This window comes from Neoarius graeffei, chromosome 11, assembly GCF_027579695.1.
Source record: "Neoarius graeffei isolate fNeoGra1 chromosome 11, fNeoGra1.pri, whole genome shotgun sequence".
Lineage (NCBI taxonomy): Eukaryota > Metazoa > Chordata > Actinopteri > Siluriformes > Ariidae > Neoarius > Neoarius graeffei.
Window position 1 is genome coordinate 80,263,852 of NC_083579.1, and position 17,837 is coordinate 80,281,688.

A 17,837-nucleotide genomic window follows, 5' to 3' on the forward strand; every position below is an offset into this window, starting at 1 on the left:
GGAACTGTTTGTCCTGAATCTTTAAAAAATATATTAAAATCTTATACAAATTTTTTTTTAATGAAATGACTCTTTTGCTGGTTTGTTAACCCTATATATTGTGAAGCACGTTGCGTATCATAGAAATGTTTCCAAGCATGAAGATATGATCTTTTGTTATATGAGCCTCCTGTAATCTACATCTCGTTCTCCTGTGCTGGAACATTCTGCCGTTTGTTCACACATGAAAATGTCACATTTAAGTTCTTCACTTTGAGGGTAATTTTTATTTCATCAAAACAAGGAAGAATTTCAAACATATTGGCTGGGAAGATTACATAATCCAGTCACTGATTACGATTGATTCTGTGTTTGTTGATCAGATTTCGTTATAAAACGGCACACTGTGGGTCCTTTTAGGGTCGTCTGGACTTTATGTAAATGCAATTAAATATTCATTAATGACCTTCACGGCTCTTATGTGCTTTTCTCCTCACAGTTTCCATCAGATTCCTGTGAGAAGATCTTGGCAGGTGATGAGGTCATAAAAGTTAATGATCAGATTGTGGTGAGCAGACTCTCTTATGGCAGATAAACGTCTTTAACCGGATTATTTTAGGAATGACCACAGTTTCCATAATCACTGGGAGTTAATGAGAACACTTAAGCACACTAAGCATTAAGAAATTGTGTGGGTTTTTTGTAAATGATTTGATTTTATTTATTTTTTTTCTTCTTCAGCTTTTACCTACGTTTAGAGACACATGTTTGAGAAAGTGTTCCTTTCGTCATGTTGTGTTGTAGGTCGGCTGGAGCAGGAAGAACCTGGTGGCGAAGCTTCAAGAGAACCCGAATGGAGTGACACTGCTGCTGAGACGCCTTCCTGCCCTGTCTGTCTCTCACAAGCACAAAGACAAGCCAACACAGGTGAGTCTCGTCACTGTCTGCCAAGACTCTCTTCCTGGCGGCACGGTGGTGTAGTGGTTAGCACGGTCGCCTCACAGCAAGAAGGTTCCGGGTTCGAGCCCCGTGGCCGGCGAGGGCCTTTCTGTGCGGAGTTTGCATGTTCTCCCCGTGTCTGTGTGGGTTTCCTCCAGGTGCTCCGGTTTCCCCCACAGTCCAAAGACATGCAGTTAGGTTAACGTGGGGCGACCTTGGGCTGAGGTGCCCTTGCGCAAGGTGCCTGACCCCTGACTGCTCCCCGGGCGCTCTGGTGTGGCTGCCCACTGCTCTGAGTGTGTGTGTGTGTTCATTGCTTCAGATGGGTTAAATGCAGAGGATGAATTTCACTGTGCTTGAATTGTGCACGTGACGAATAAAGGTTTCTTTTTCTTCTGCTCTCGTACACGTGTAAGGTCAGTATGACAGGGCTGACGAGATGATGAAAAAGCCAAACATGTTAATCATACAGATGATAATAATAATACATTTTATTTGTAACACACTTTACATTTAGAGCAAAACTGAAAAATAGAAACATCATTAAAAAGACAGATAGAAACAAACCAACATAAAAATGAACAGAAATACAGCATAGTTAAGAGTCAAATGTTCTGCTAAAAAAAGTTTTAAGGGCAGCAGAACAGAAGGCTCGATCACCCATGGTGTTGAGCATAGTCCTGGGGTGGCGGAGGTGATTTGAGTGAGTCGAGCGGAGGGATCGCGCTGAGGTTAGGGGGGTGAGTAATTCTTTCAGATATGGGGCATTTCCATAGATGCACTGGTGAGTAAGAAGGGAGATCTTGTATTGAATCCTGGCAGAGACAGGGAGCCAGTGAAGTGAACAGAGAATGGGTGTGATGTGTTCATATTTTCGTACTCTTCTTAGGATCCTCCAGCACTGTTCTGAACGTATTGTAGTCTTTGAAGACTCTTGCTAGGGACCCCAATGAGAAGTGCATTGCAGTAATCCAGCCTGGACGAGACAAAAGTGTGGACAAACTTTTGGCAATATTTCTGAGATGGTGAAAACAAATCTTGCAAAGATGTTTGCTATGGGCTTCAAAGGTGAGTTGAGGGTCAAATTTTACACCAAGGTTGGTGACTAATGAGGAGATGGGAATGTCATTATCAGAGAACGTAATGCTGGTTTTAGAGGACGACTGGATCTGGTGTGGGGTACCAACCAAGATTGCTTCAGTTTTGGAGCTGTTTAGCTGGAGAAAGTTGTGATTCGTCCACACCTTTATCTCCTCCAGACAGGCAGTGAGTGTAGATAGAGAGGAGGATGACAATGGTGAAGATGCAGAGGAATGTGTATCTGTTTTTATATAAAGTTGTGTGTCATCAGCATAGTAATGAAATGAAATTCCATAGCGACTAATGACATGACCAAGGGGGAGCATGTACAGAGTGAACAGGATGGGGCCAAGGACTGACCCCTGAGGGACCCTGCAAGTGACTGTGTGTGTCCAGGATCTTGCATTTCCAAAGGAAATTTATTTTGTTCTGTCAGTGAGATAAGATTTGAACCAGTTAAGGGCCATGCCAGCGAGTCCAATGATGTGATATAACTGGTTGAGGAGTATACCATGGTCAACAGTATCAAATGCAGCAGACAAATCCAGAAAACGAGGAGGGAAGGTGAGCCAGCGTCAGCTGCCATCAGTAGGTTGCTTGTAACTCTAACCAGAGCTGTTTCTGTGCTGTGGGCAGAGCAGAAACCAGACTGAAACTTTTCAAAAAGGGTGTTATGCATAAGGTGGTCCTGAAGGTGGGCAGTAACTACTTTTTCCAGTACTTTGCAGAGGAATGGGAGCTTGGAAATGGGTCTGTAATTGGCAAAAACTTCTGGATCAAGAGTGGGCTTTTTAAGAAGTGGTCTGATTACAGTAGCTTTTAGAGCAAATGGAATATAGCCAGCCTGAAGGGAAAGGTTTATTACAGTGGTGATCAAGGGACTTATGGCAGAGATATTTGCTTTCACTAGGGCTGTAGGAAAGGGGTCAAGGGCACAGGAGGAGGGTTTCGTTCTCCTACCTCTTGCTGTGAAATTTCTGGAAAGCAGTTAAGGGCCTGGGAGATCTCAAACTGTGAGTAGGCAGTCGGGACAGGTAGAGTGGAAGAACCAGAAAGGACAGAATGAATTTAGTCAATTTTTGTTTTGAAGAAGGCCATAGAGTTATTATAGCACTCTTCTGTAGTTTCTGTAAGTGAAGGGGTTTGTGGTTTGAGAAGATGATTGACAGTGGAAAATAGCTGCTTGGAATTTCCAAGACCATTTTTGATGACATTTGAGTAGAACTGTGACCGTGCCTCTCTAAGGGACTTTGAGGAGGCCTTTTGGTGTTCCCGATACGCTAGCTTGTGAACTGTAAGACCTGAAGCTTTATAACGCCGCTCGAGAGCATGCCCATTTTCCTTCATTTTCCGTAGCTCACTGGTGAACCAGGGGGCAGAGCGGGAGAAGGTGACTGTTCTGGTTTTAACAGGAGCATGGAGATCCAGAATGTTTTATTGTAGAAATCCACTGTGTCATTGGCTGATTAAAAAGTCTGTATGAAGAACATGCTGGAGATCAACTGTCATAATTTCTGGGTTGATGTTATTTAATTTTCTAAAGCAGATTTTGCGTTTGGGCTTGATAATGGGAGATAATAATAGCAACTCCATGGAGACGACCTTGTGGTCAGACACACCCAGATCATACACAAATTAGATTGCTGAGAGGGGCAGAGACAGTGATGACCAGATCAAGAGTATGTCCCTTGGTGTGTGTGGGGACATCAACAAGTTGTCAAAGGCTCAAACAATCCAATAATTGGAGGAATTCAGCTGCAAAACGGCAGGCGGGGGTATTGACATTGATGCTCATATCTCTAAGTATTATAATATTGGCAGAGGTTATACAGAATGTTGAAAGAAGGTCGCTCATCTCAGATGAAACATGGGTTTGGTTTGGGTGGCTGGTAAATGAGAAGTCAAGTCAAGTTTATTTGTATAGCGCTTTTAACAATAAACATTGAGTTACATGTTGATCCTGGGATTGAGATGCTGGCCTCTTCTGCCCCTCGGACCTGCTTGATCCATCCTGGTGCCCTGTGTCTGGTCGGAGTTTTATCGCCCCACTCCTGTGAAGGACGGCCCCATGAGGACAGTTGAGGGTTATACCTGTTAAAACTGTTAATATTATAGTCAGGCTGTCTGTTGTTGCCCAAATGAGGATGGGTTCCCTTTTGAGTCTGGTTCCTCTCGAGGTTTCTTCCTCATGTCGTCTGAGGGAGTTTTTCCTTGCCACCGTCGCCACAGGCTTGCTCATTGGGGATAGATTAGGGATAAAATTAGCTCATGTTTTAAGTCGTTCAAATTCTGTAAAGCTGCTTTGCGACAATGTTTATTGTTAAAAGCGCTGTACAAATAAACTTGATTGATTGATTGATTGATTGATTGATTGATTGACATTGTCGCAAAGCAGCTTGACAGAATTTGAACGACTTAAAACATGAGCTAATTTTGCCCCTAATCTATCCCCAATGATGAAGCCTGTGGCAACGGTGGCAAGGAAAAACTCCCTCAGACGACATGAGGAAGAAACCTCGAGAGGAACCAGACTCAAAAGGGAACCCATCCTCATTTGGGCAACAACAGACAGCATGACTATAACATTAACAGTTTTAACATGAAGTCAGTTTCGTTGATGTTATAAACTCTTCATTGATGGAAACTTGAGTGCAAAACTGTTCATGACAACTGCAGTCCTAAAGTTAGCAAGTCAACTGTAGTCCTCAGCCATAAAAGCATTACTGTAAGAGTCCAGAGCGTCTTCCAGGTGTAACCCTCAACTGTCCTCATGGGGCCGTCCTCCACAGGAGCGATGCGATAAAACTCCGACCAGACACAGGGCACCAGGATGGATCAGGCAGGTCCGAGGGGCAGAAGAGGTTCAGCATCTCGATCTCAGGACCAACATGTAACTCAGAGGGACAGATTGGGGTGGGGGGGGGGGGAGAAAACACAGGTTGTTAGGTATGCCCTAAAAATGACACAAGTATTAAATCTGTGTGGTAGGCTCGCAGAGACGAGAGTCTTGACATCAGGCATAATACACAACAATGGCATGTTAATATGGTTAAAAAATATCATGACCTGCTCTGGCTGGATGCTTGATTGGGTGATGGGAGCACACTCCTCAGCAATGATGGGATGCAGATGGGACCCTTAGGGCTGGCCAAGACAATTCAGTTACATTTATTGTCATTATTGTTATTGAGAAGTATTGTCATGGAGAAAAGAGGCTTACATTTAAATGTCAGGCATTCAAAAGAAGATAGCTCTGGCAGATGAGACAAATCCAGATCACTGCGGTAAATGACTGACAGATCACCACCACGACCTGTGCTGTGGGTTTTCTGGAGGTAGCAATAGCCAGGAGGACAAGTCTCATTTAGAAAAGAAAAAACTAAGCATATACCGATACTGGCATCGGCATCGGCCCCGATACTCCACTAATATACTCATACTCGTACTTGTCAAACAGTTGCCGATACCATGAACCGATACCAGTGCCGATCCCATGCGCCGATACCAATGTTCCCCGCAGCGCTTTTTGTTCCATTCGAGAGAGAAAAAAAAAACTGAAGCATTGTTGAGCTCAGGCTTGAGCATAATATGATAGGCTGTACCATGCGCCGATAGTGTTCCGTGAAGCGCCTTTTGCCAGCGTCCGTTCGAGGAAAAAAAGCCTCTCCCAGGAAAAAAATTGTAAATCTCAAGCATTGAGCGTAGGCTAATTTCGTCAGAAGACAAAAAAAATTGTTCGACAACAACCCATTTTTCCATGACGAAGATGTGTTTGCGTAGTCATGAAACAGTGCCGTCACAACATCTTTCCCCAACACTGTCATTTTAAACATCTCTCCACACTCCACTCCCTTTTGCTGCCATACGCAGATAGGCCTACGCTAAGATCCCCAATGTTGTCCTTTTTTAATGTTGGCTATTCGCCTAGGTAAGGGTTTTGTAGGACAGGCTACTCACTAACAAACAAATGAAAATCGGATTTTTGTATAGGTGAATCCAACCGGCAGAGTTTTTAAGTACGAGTCCAACCGGGAGAGTTTAAGAGTGAAGAGTGAGAGTGAGAGCTTTAAGAAATGGCTGATTGAGTTTTCCAACTTGTTTCAGTTGAGGGCAACGCTAAGACCAAGGAAATTGACGTCCCATCTACAGGTATGGAGCTCCACGAGCACGGGACGCGATGTTGCGAATGGACAGCAACAGCGTCTGCCTAACAAGTTCTGCGACTGAACAAGAGTGTGCTCGAGGCATTCAACTCTCCTGCAGCACACAGCAGGATGTGCGCACATGCACATGAGAGGAGGGGGGGGGGGGGGGGCATATTTTAGTCTGCATTACTGGCGATGGAAATTAAATAATACATCGTCGCCGGCCGCCACTGTTATCTTGTGCGCTCTCTGTGATGTTGCGATGGTCACTGCTCCTCCCTTTCACGCCCTTGTCTTGTTGCTAAATGTAATTGGAGTAGTTTAAGCGCACCACCAGAACAACCCTTAAGTCAACCAAGACCGCAATGTTGCGGAAGGCCGATGATAGAGGGGGTAAGTGACCAGCGGAGTGAAATGATCACGCTGCATGTGGTAACTCGCTGCTCTCTCCTCCCTTCATCAACAATCGGTCTCACATGTTGCAAGAGTGCAAGTCTTTCTTGACTTCGAAAGTTGGACATTGTAATCTAATCCAAATAAATAGCAGCCTTTTTCAGAAATTGCAGCAGCTAAATATTTAATTCTTTGTGTAGGCTATTTGCAATGAGTGTAGTTTTCTGGGAGTGAATGTTGCGCGACAATCGAGAGAGGTTGCACACGGAAGCGCAGATAGCCTTGTAGTCCACGTTACACTGCCAGCAGACAGCGCCTCTTCATTTCACGGTAGCGCTTCTTTTGCAACATTGTTATGTTATTATAGATATGTAGGTAGCCTATATTTTAATAACATCAACAGTATCGGTATCGGTAGTACTCGGTATCGGCAAGTACTGAAATGATAGTACTCATACTCGTATCGGTTTTCACAAATGTGGTATCGGTGCATCTCTAGAAAAAACATCTGGTTGATGCCAGGTTTCCTTAAGGCACATTAAGTCCAAACACCTGTCTAGAATATAGTCGTGTAAGAAGCAAGATTTATTTGTGAGAGATTGTGCAATTTGGATATTAGATGAGGCAGTGAGTTTCTGTACTGGCCGAAGTAGACTGAAATCCACTCCACGTTTTCCATCCCGTGCCGTGAGTGATGTTGTCATGAAAACTCCAGTGCTACTAGTCTGAAGAGCAACAGTGCTCTAGTAACGTGTCTGAGGTGTGACAGTGACCAGAAGGATGGGATGGCTTGACCAAACCGAGAGTAAACAAACCTCCTATGGGCGCTTCTGTGACTGTAACAGGGCCGGTGAAGGAGTCCAAGTTGTTTAATAATTGATATGCACGATGGAATGGCATAGTTGTTAAGTTTTAACAGCTGGTTGACAGAATAACTCAACATCATGCCGGTTGCGGAGAGTTTAGTTTGTTGGCTGTTAGCTTATGGATGTGATGTTCAAAGGTGAACCATCCAACACAGAGGGTCAGACGTCGGTGATCATCAACAACTCAACTGTAGAAACTGTGGATCCCAGGGCCAGGCATCGAGGTAGACTGCACCAGAAAAAGCCAACACGGGAGTCCCTGAGCAGTAATACGCTGACAGCAACAGAGAGGTAAAACAGCCGTCAGAGTCGGTAGAATCCGTATAAAACAAGTAAACATCCAAAAGGTTTACTGAGACGTGATAACAATAGTATATTTGATGTTATATATTATTGTAAACTGATGAGCTTGGATGGAGAAGCGGCGAACAAACAACGCCAGTGTTCTTTCCCCAACCGACAGTGCTGTGTGCACATCAATCATGTCACCTTATATTTATATTGATTTTTTTTATACTTTATATTTATATGATATTTAGTCTCTGCCTAAAAGCAGGGCTCCTGATGGGTTTTTGAGCAAAATATTTGCAAGGGCACAAAATCACCCTGAATAGAATAATATTACAGCACCATGAATTAACCATTGAATTGTCGTGTCGTGTCGTGTTTTTCAGCTCAATAAATCAATGCATTGTCTTGTGACAGTGAGACCAATAATGAGAGATGTATCGCAGTTATGATACATATTTATTCCTTCCTTTGATGCCGCATGCCATGTGCCAGAAACAACATCACCACATTTATTATGGTGTGACTCTGCTGGGTGCCTGGGGGACAGCAGTGAACCAGCGCTTTCACTTTACACCACTACTGTAGAGTTTCCATCCAATATCACACTCCATACGTCAAACAGTCATCTGGTTTCATCTGCCACGTCCACGTGCATTGGAGCTCAGAGCAGACAGCGCCATTAGAAGAAACCTTTATTTGGTCACATGCACACTTCAAGCACAGTGAAATTCATCCTCTGCATTTAACCCATCTGAAGCAGTGAACACACACTCACACACACACACACACACACACACACACACACACTCAGAGCAGTGGGCAGCCACACCAGAGCACCTGGGGAGCAGTCAGGGGTTTGGTACCTCGCTCAAGGGCACCTCAGCCCAAGGCCACCCCACATCCTAACTGCATGTCTTTGGACTGTGGAGGAAACCGGAGCACCCGGAGGAAACCCACACAGACACGGGGAGAACATGCAAACTCCGCACAGAAAGGCCCTTGCCGGCTGCTGGGTTCAAACCTGGAACCTTCTTGCTGTGAGGCGACCGTGCTAACCACTACACCACCGTGCTGAGTACATTAGGACTAATCCCCATGCACCTGTTCCTGATTAGAGCACAATCATAGTGCAGACATTTATATAAGGACTCTCAGTAACACACAGACTTTGTGAAAGCCTTGTATTTTGTGTCGCTTTTCTGGTTTTGACCCTGTTGAAGAGCCTTAACTTTAAATGTCTCTAGAGAACTACTTTCAACTATGTTTCTAGGCAGACGATTCCAAAGTCTAATGGTTCTAGGGAAAAAAGAATAAAAATAAACATCCTTAATAGCCTTGCATTGTTTGAACTTAAAATTATGACTTGAACGGGTCCTGACTCCAGTCTTATCATGAGGACATGGGTAACTATTTTTGTCTATATGCAGTGCCTTGTATAAGTAATTACTAACGTGATTTCTGATGGTAACAGATTTTGGGCTTTCACACAAATGGGGGGGTGAATACTTATGCAATTGCAACTTTTATGCTTTTCACTTGCAAATATTTTACACAAACTATATTGCTTTTCTCCAAACTTCATAATAATGTGTTGGATTTATTTATTTATTTAGTGTATGTAGAATAATGACATTAGTCCTGATTAAATCCAAATGGAAACAGGGGGTGAATACTTATGCAAGGCACCATGAATGTAAACAGTAGGATGAAATACCAGTCCTAGGCAATGCTGCAGCACACAACAGTGCAGGAGTACAGTATGTATACGAGTAAACAAGATGCAAAAAGTGCAGAGGACAATATAATTGAGTTAAAAGGTCTGAGCAGAGAAACTGCTGTAGACACTACAGTACAGAACAACAGACCCGTCGTAAACATGGGAATAAACATGAAATACTGAATACAGTATAAAGAAGAGCTGAGAAAAACCAACCAAATAATATCAGACTGTAAAGCGTAAACTGTTTTTTTTTTTTTTAAACTGAAGTCCCAAAAAAACAAATGGTAATTTGCATGGGTAAGGTGATTAAGTAGAACTCTTGCACCAAACTTACATGGATAACTTGCAACATGCAAAAATAAAAACAAAAGATTTGAATGAGGTTTTTGCCAGAGCCGTTCAGTCGCCGTGGGGAGTTCGCATTTCAAAGAGACTGGAGCTGAATTGAAACTGAAACCCAGTAATCACAGATTAAAAGCAATGAGAAGTGTTGGGAAAAGTCAAAGAAATGAGTGTAGACAGGGTGAGTGTCTGTTCGTAAGGTAAATGTGAATGAAAATCTTCTCAAACGCTCTGCTGAAACGCGGCTGACATGAACAGAAATGTCTGAATATTTATTTAATTCTTGGCCTTTGGTTGAAAGAATGAATATATATATTTCAAGAGAGACAGAAGGATTGGGGGGAGAGAGAGAGAAGGGTTGAGAGAGAGGGAGAGAAGGGTTGAGAGAGGGAGAGAAGGGTTGAGAGAGAGGGAGAGAGAGCAAGGGAGAGAAGGGTTGGGAAGGAGAGAGAGAGAAGGGTTGGGAGAGAGAGAAGGGTTGGAAGGGAGAGAAGGGTTGGGAGGGAGAGAAGGGTTGGGAGGGAGAGAGAGAGAAGGGTTGGGAGAGAAGGGTTGAGAGAGTGAGACACAAGGGTTGGGAGGGGGAGAGAGAGAGAAGGGTTGAGGGAGAGAGAAGGATTGAGAGGAAGAGAGAAGGGTTGAGAGAGAGGGAGAGAAGGGTTGGGAGGGAGAGAGAGAAGGGTTGAGAGAGAAGGGTTGAGAAAGAGTGAGGGAGGGAGAGAAGGGTTGAGAGAGAGAGAGAGAGAGAGAGAAGGGTTGAGAGAGAGGGAGAAGGGTTGGGAGGGAGAGAGAGAAGGGTTGAGAGAGAGTGAGAGAAGGGTTGAAAGAGAGAGGGAGAGAAGGGTTGGGAGGGAGAGAGAGAAGGGTTGAGAGAGGGAGAGAAGGGTTGGGGGGGAGAGAGAGAAGGGTTGAGAAAGAGAGAGAGCGGGAGAGAAGGGTTGGGAGGGAGAGAAGGGTTGAGAGAGAGAGAGAAGGGTTGAGAGAGAGGGAGAAGGGTTGGGAGGGAGAGAGAGAAGGGTTGAGAGAGTGAGAGAAGGGTTGGGAGGGAGAGAGAGAAGGGTTGAGAGAGAAGGGTTGAGAGAGAGGTAGAGAAGGGTTGGGAGGGAGAGAGAGAAGGGTTGAGAGAGAAGGGTTGAGAGAGAGGTAGAGAAGGGTTGGGAGGGAGAGAGGGAGAGAAGGGTTGGGAGGGAGAGAGAGAAGGGTTGAGAGAGAGAGAGAAAAAGGTTGGGAGGGGGAGAGAGAGAAGGGTTCAGAGAGAGAGAGAGAGAGAGAAAGGTTGAGAGAGAGGGAGAAGGGTTGGGAGGGAGAGAGAAGGGTTGAGAGAGAGAGGGAGAGAAGGGTTGGGAGGGAGAGAGAGAGAAGGGTTGAGAGAGAGGTAGAGAAGGGTTGGGAGGGAGAGAAGGGTTGGGAGGGAGAGAGAAGGGTTGAGAGAGAGAGGTTGAGAAGGGTTGGGAGGGAGAGAAGGGTTGGGAGGGAGAGAGAGAGAAGGGTTGAGAGAGAGAGAGAGAGAGAGAGAGAGAAGGGTTGAGAGAGGGAGAGAGAGAAGGGTTGAGAAGAGAGAAGGGTTGAGAGAGGGAGAGAGAGAAGGGTTGAGAGAGAGAGGTAGAGAAGGGTTGGGAGGGAGAGAGAGAAGGGTTGAGAGAGAGGTAGAGAAGGGTTGAGAGAGGTAGAGAAGGGTTGGGAGGGAGAGAGAAGGGTTGAGAGAGAGAGGTAGAGAAGGGTTGGGAGGGAGAGAGAAGGTTGAGAGAGAGGTAGAGAAGGGTTGGGAGGGAGAGAGGGTGAGAGGGAGAGAAGGGTTGGGAGGGAGAGAGAGAAGGGTTGAGAGAGAGGTTGAGAAAGGAGAGAGGAGGAGGTAGAGAAGGGTTGGAGGGTGAGGAGAAGGGTTGGGAGGGCGGAGAGAGAGAAGGTTGAGAGAGGGAGAGAAGGGTTGGGAGGGAGAGAGAGAGGGTTGAGAGAGGGAGAGAAGGTTGGAGGTGAGTGAGAGAAGGGTTGAGAGAGAGAGAGAGAGAAGTGTGAGAGAGAGTGGGTGTTTGAGAGGGATATGGTGGTTGAGAGAGAGGGTTGGAGAAGGGTTGGGTGGGAGTGTAGGGTGAAGGGTGAGTGAGAAGGGTTGAGAGAGAGTGTGAGGTTGGGGGGAGAGAGTGGTGAGGTGTGAGAGAGAGAAGGGTTGAGAGAGAGAAGGGTTGAGAGAGAGAGAAGAAGCTTGGAGGGTGTGAGAGTTGGTGGTGTGAGAGGTTGAGAGAGAGGGAGAGAGAGAGGGTTGAGAGAGAAAGAAGAGAGAGAGAAGTTGGAGAGAGAGGGTTGGAGAGAGAGAGAGAGAAGGGTTGAGAGAGAGAGAAGGAGAGTGAGAGAGAGAGAGTGAGAGAAGGGTTGAGAGAAGGCTCTGCTGAACCACACACCCTTATTCACACCTTGATGCGATTTAGTGTTGCCAATCCACTTGGCATGTACAGTACCAGTCAAAAGTTTGTACACCCCTACTCATTCATAGGTTTTTCTGTATTTTGACTGTTTTTTACGTTGTAGAACAAAACTGAAGACATCAAAACTATGAAGTAACATCTGGAACATTATGGAATTATGTGGTAAATAAAAATAGTGTTAAAAACAAAATATGTTTATTTTAGATTCTTCAGCGTATCCAGCGTTTACCTTGACACTTTGCACACTGTTGTCATTCTCTTAACCAGCTTCATGAGGGAGTCACCTGGAATACTTTTCAATTAACAGCTGTCTCGTCAAAAGGTCATTTGTGCAATTTCTTTCCTCCTTAATGTGTTTGAGATCAAACAGTAAATAATAAAAATACAGTAAATATCCCTATTCCACAACTGTAGTAATCTGTATTATGTCAAGAACTGAACAGCTAAGTAAAGAGAAACGACATCCATCATTAAGACATGAAGTGTCTCTTAATTAAAAAATAAAGAAAAAAAACAAACACTGAATTAGAAGGTGTGTCCAAACTTTTGTCTGGTACTGTACATGTGATGTTGGAGGAAACCGGAAAACCCAGAGGAATCCCAGATGAACAGAGTGAAAACATGAGACTCTCCATATAGGCAGTAACTCAAGCAAGGGCTTAAACCTAGAACCCTGGAGCTGTGAGGAAGCAATGTTACTCACTGCGCAAACGTTCTGCCTTACGCTTGTTTAATGCTTTGCCTTCGGTTGTACTAATTTGCCCGTGCTATGGCTGTTCCTCAGGTATATTCCTTCCATTCACTGATTCATTTATTCATTCATATATTTATATTTATATCTATATCATCTAACCACTTTATCCTGGTCAGAGTTGTCATGGATCTGGACTTCATTCCAGGAATACACCCTGAATGGAACGCCAGTATGTCAGGGCACCAAACACACTTCCATTCACAGATGGGCGATTTTGTATCCCTAATACCGGAGACGATATAATTCAGGAGACGAACCATTGAAAGATTCCTGGATAGAAATCTATGGGTAAAGTGTGTAACGCCAAAGATGACGGTTGTATGCACATATCCTGCCCTTCTTCCTGCCCTTCTCCCCAAAAAGCCAATCGTCTGCTCAATCAGGAAGCATTCAGCTCATCATGTTGTTGCACTGTCTCACCTGAGTTGAGCTTCACGACAGTTTCAGCTGTTTTGGTAGCTTGAAGGTGCAGGTGCACTACAGATGGACTTCGAATAACCATCTAATGGCAGTCTGGATTGCGCCGTAAATGAAGTCGGTGTCGTGAAAACTTGCACATGCACAATACAAGCTTTTTAAACCTTATTTTGGGGCTTTCAGACTATGCTGGTGAAAAAAAAAAATCCCAATTTGCATCGACTCCATGCGACCAGAATTGCGTATTCATCAAGGCACACATGCAAGACTGGACAACGCATGCTGTTTTACTCATTTGAAAGATGAAATGTGCATATCCTGTTAGCAAGTTATATATTGAGGGCATTTACTGATCAGAAACATGACTCCGGTGTTATAAGGATGCTCATGTTGGCATCACGCATCACAATATTCCTGAATTTATATAAATGAGAGCAGCTACAGTGGTGCTTGAAAGTTTGTGAACCCTTTAGAATTTTCTATATTTCTGCATAAATATGACCTAAAACATCATCAGATTTTCACACAAGTCCTAAAAGTAAATAAAGAGAACCCAGTTAAACAAATGAGACAAAAATATTATACTTGGTCATTTATTTATTGAGGAAAATGATCCAATATTACATATCTGTGAGTGGCAAAAGTATGTGAACCTCTAGGATTAGCAGTTAATTTGAAGGTGAAATTAGAGTCGGGTGTTTTCAATCAATGGGATGACAATCAGGTGTGAGTGGGCACCCTGTTTTATTTAAAGAACAGGGATCTATCAAAGTCTGATCTTCACAACACGTTTGTGGAAGTGTATCATGGCATGAACAAAGGAGATTTCTGAGGACCTCAGAAAAAGCGTTGTTGATGCTCTTCAGGCTGGAAAAAGTTACAAAACCATCTCTAAAGAGTTTGGACTCCACCAATCCACAGTCAGACAGATTGTGTACAAATGGAGGAAATTCAAGACCATTGTTACCCTCCCCAGGAGTGGTCGACCAACAAAGATCACTCCAAGAGCAAGGCGTGTAATAGTCAGCGAGGTCACAAAGGACCCCAGGGTAACTTCTAAGCAACTGAAGGCCTCTCTCACATTGGCTAATGTTAATGTTCATGAGTCCACCATCAGGAGAACACTGAACAACAATGGTGTGTATGGCAGGGTTGCAAGGAGAAAGCCACTGCTCTCCAAAAAGAACATTGCTGCTCGTCTGCAGTTTGCTAAAGATCACGTGGACAAGCCAGAAGGCTATTGGAAAAATGTTTTGTGGATGGATGAGACCAAAATAGAACTTTTTGGTTTAAATGAGAAGCGTTATGTTTGGAGAAAGGCAAACACTGCATTCCAGCATAAGAACCTTATCCCATCTGTGAAACATGGTGGTGGTAGTATCATGGTTTGGGCCTGTTTTGCTGCATCTGGGCCAGGACGGCTTGCCATCATTGATGGAACAATGAATTCTGAATTATACCAGCGAATTCTAAAGGAAAATGTCAGGACATCTGTCCATGAACTGAATCTCAAGAGAAGGTGGGTCATGCAGCAAGACAACGACCCTAAGCACACAAGTCGCTCTACCAAAGAATGGTTAAAGAAGAATAAAGTGAATGTTTTGGAATGGCCAAGTCAAAGTCCTGACCTTAATCCAATCGAAATGTTGTGGAAGGACCTGAAGTGAGCAGTTCATGTGAGGAAACCCACCAACATCCCAGAGTTGAAGCTGTTCTGTACGGAGGAACGGGCTAAAATTCCTCCAAGCCGGTGTGCAGGACTGATCAACAGTTACCGCAAACGTTTAGTTGCAGTTATTGCTGCACAAGGGGGTCACACCAGATACTGAAAGCAAAGGTTCACATACTTTTGCCACTCACAGGTATGTAATATTGGATCATTTTCCTCAATAAATAAATGACCAAGTATAATATTTTTGTCTCATTTGTTTAACTGGGTTCTCTTTATCTACTTTTAGGACTTGTGTGAAAATCTGATGATGTTTTAGGTCATATTTATGCAGAAATATAGACAATTCTAAAGGGTTCACAAAATTTCAAGTACCACTGTATGTGGGAGGACACACTGATACTGACTCTTGGACGGAGTGTAAGTTTGTTGAATTGCTCCTTTTTCACACACACACACACACACACACACACACACACACACACACACACACACGCGCGCGTGCACGCTTTACTGATTATACCTGCAGTGTTCTTTCAGTCTCGAGAGAGCTGTTGATATGACAACACTCACTTCCTGTTCTTGAGCTTTGAAAGCCATCTCCATGACCCCTTTGCTCTCTCTTCTCTCTCACACACACACACACACACACACACACACACACACACACACACACACACACACACACACACTCTGACTCTCAAAAACACACACCGAATGAGAGTCACACACAGTTCTGATGATGACGAGTTGAAGCTTGTGATTGCGGTTTAATCTAAATCCTAATTGTGCCGTGTTGGATGATGTAACGAGGTTGGAGGCAGGGGGATATCTTGTTGTTTGAAGGGCCTTAAGGGATCACAGCCCTGCCACATGACTGTTCTACTGACACACACGTTCCCACTGACTGCTCACACACACACACATACAATATGTGCACACGAAGCTAAAAGACGCAATCTGCCCGTTGACGTACTGGTGGAACGTGCGTAAATGCAATCACACAAACACAAACAATCTCAGTCTCATGTCTGATGCTCTATAAGGAGGAGTTAAGGTGAAGCTCTTCCTGTTTCTCCCGTCTGCAGAAGGAAGAAGACAAAGAAGAGGAAGAGAGAAAGAGGCAGTCAGCGATCGAGCGAGTGCCGTCGTCTGGGCGCTCGTACTCGTTCAGGTGAGTTTACCTGCAGCTCTGCACCATCAGCAGATGGCAGGTTTATGAACTGAGATTTATTTAACTCAAATTGAACATACATTTCAGAGATTTAAAGATTTATCCATGTGATGGTACAAAACAAAGGCTGTTTTCTGTTGATTTTAAAATGATCAAATTATTAAGTGGAATGAAACTCATTTCTGAAAATTCTCTTAATAATAATTGTGATAAATACAAAGGATTTAATATTACCGTACTCAAGTTTTATTTTTAATCATATTTTAATCATCTCAATTTTGGGCTTTTTCAATAAAATAAAACATATTTGACTCTGAAATTGAAGCTTAGTAAACTTAATACTAGATATATATTTTTTTTCTCTATTGCACTGAGTAATTCCAGGAGCTCCATGTTTATACAGTGTCTTGCAAAAATATTCATCCCCCTCAGTGTTTGTCCTGTTTTGTCGCATTACAAGCTGGAATTGCAATGGATTTTGGGGGGTTAGCACAATTTGATGTACATAATTTTTTTATTGTGACACAAACAATAATTAAGATGAAAAACAGAAATCCGGAGTGTGCACAAGTATTCACCCCCTTTCGTATGAAACCCATAAATAAGAGCTGCTCCAACCAATTCACTTCATAAGTCACATAATTAGTTGATTAAGATCCACTTGTGTGTAATCAAAGTGTCACATGATCTGTCACATGATGTCTGTAGAAATCAGCATGTTCTGGAAGGATCCTGACTCTGCTACACTACTAAGCAAGCAACATGAGAACCAAGGAGCCTCCAAACAGGTCAGAGACAAAGTTGTGGAGAAGTATAGATCAGGGTTGGGTTATAAAAAATATCCCAAACTTTGAACATCCCACAGAGCTCCATTAAATCCATTATAGCAAAATGGAAAGAATATGGCACCACTACAAACCTGACAAGAGAAGGCCCCGCCCACCGAAACTCACAGACCGGGCAAGGAGGGCATTAATCAGAGACGCAACAAAGACACCAATGATAACGCTGAGGGAGCTTCAAAGATCCACAGTGGAGATGGGAGTACAGTATCTGTCCATAGGACCACTTTAAGCCGTACACTCCACAGGGTGGGCGTGGCTTTATGGAAGAGTGGCCAGAAAAAAGCCATTGCTTAAGAAAAGACGTTTGGAGTTTGCCCAACAGCATGTGGCAGATTCCCCAAACACATGGAAGAAGATTTTGTGGTCAAATGAGACTAAAACTGAACTTTCTGGCTATCATGGGAAACACCATGTGTGGCGCAAATCCATCACCCTGAGAACTCCATTCCTACAGTGAAGCATGGTCACATCAAGTCAAGTTTATTTGCATAGCGCTTTTAACAATAAACATTGTCGCAAAGCAGCTTTACAGAATTTGAATGACTTAAAACATAAGCTAATTTTATCTCTAATCTATCCCCAATGAACAGCATGGTGGTGGCAGCATCATGCTGTTGGGATGTTTTTCATCTGCAGGGACAGGAAAGCTGGTCAGGACTGAAGGAAAGATGGATGGCACTAAATACAGGGCAATTCTGGAGGAAAACCTGTTTGAGTCGGCCAGAGGTTTGAGACTGGGATGAAGGTTCACGTTCCAGCAGGACAATGACCCTAAACATACTGCTAAAGCTACACTGGAG

The 17,837-nt window shown here is 43.8% G+C and overlaps 1 protein-coding gene across 3 annotated transcripts in view; it reads left to right on the forward strand.

The window, feature by feature from the left end:
- The window catches only part of cnksr1 (connector enhancer of kinase suppressor of Ras 1), a 112,106-nt gene that overhangs the window by 80,340 nt on the left and 13,929 nt on the right, over nt 1–17,837 (forward strand). For all 3 annotated transcript variants that reach the window (XM_060934767.1, XM_060934770.1, XM_060934768.1), the window contains exons 8-10: nt 479–547; nt 784–906; nt 16,107–16,192. In XM_060934767.1, coding sequence (XP_060790750.1) covers nt 479–547; nt 784–906; nt 16,107–16,192 — 278 coding nt within the window. The remainder of the gene's footprint in view (nt 1–478; nt 548–783; nt 907–16,106; nt 16,193–17,837) is intronic.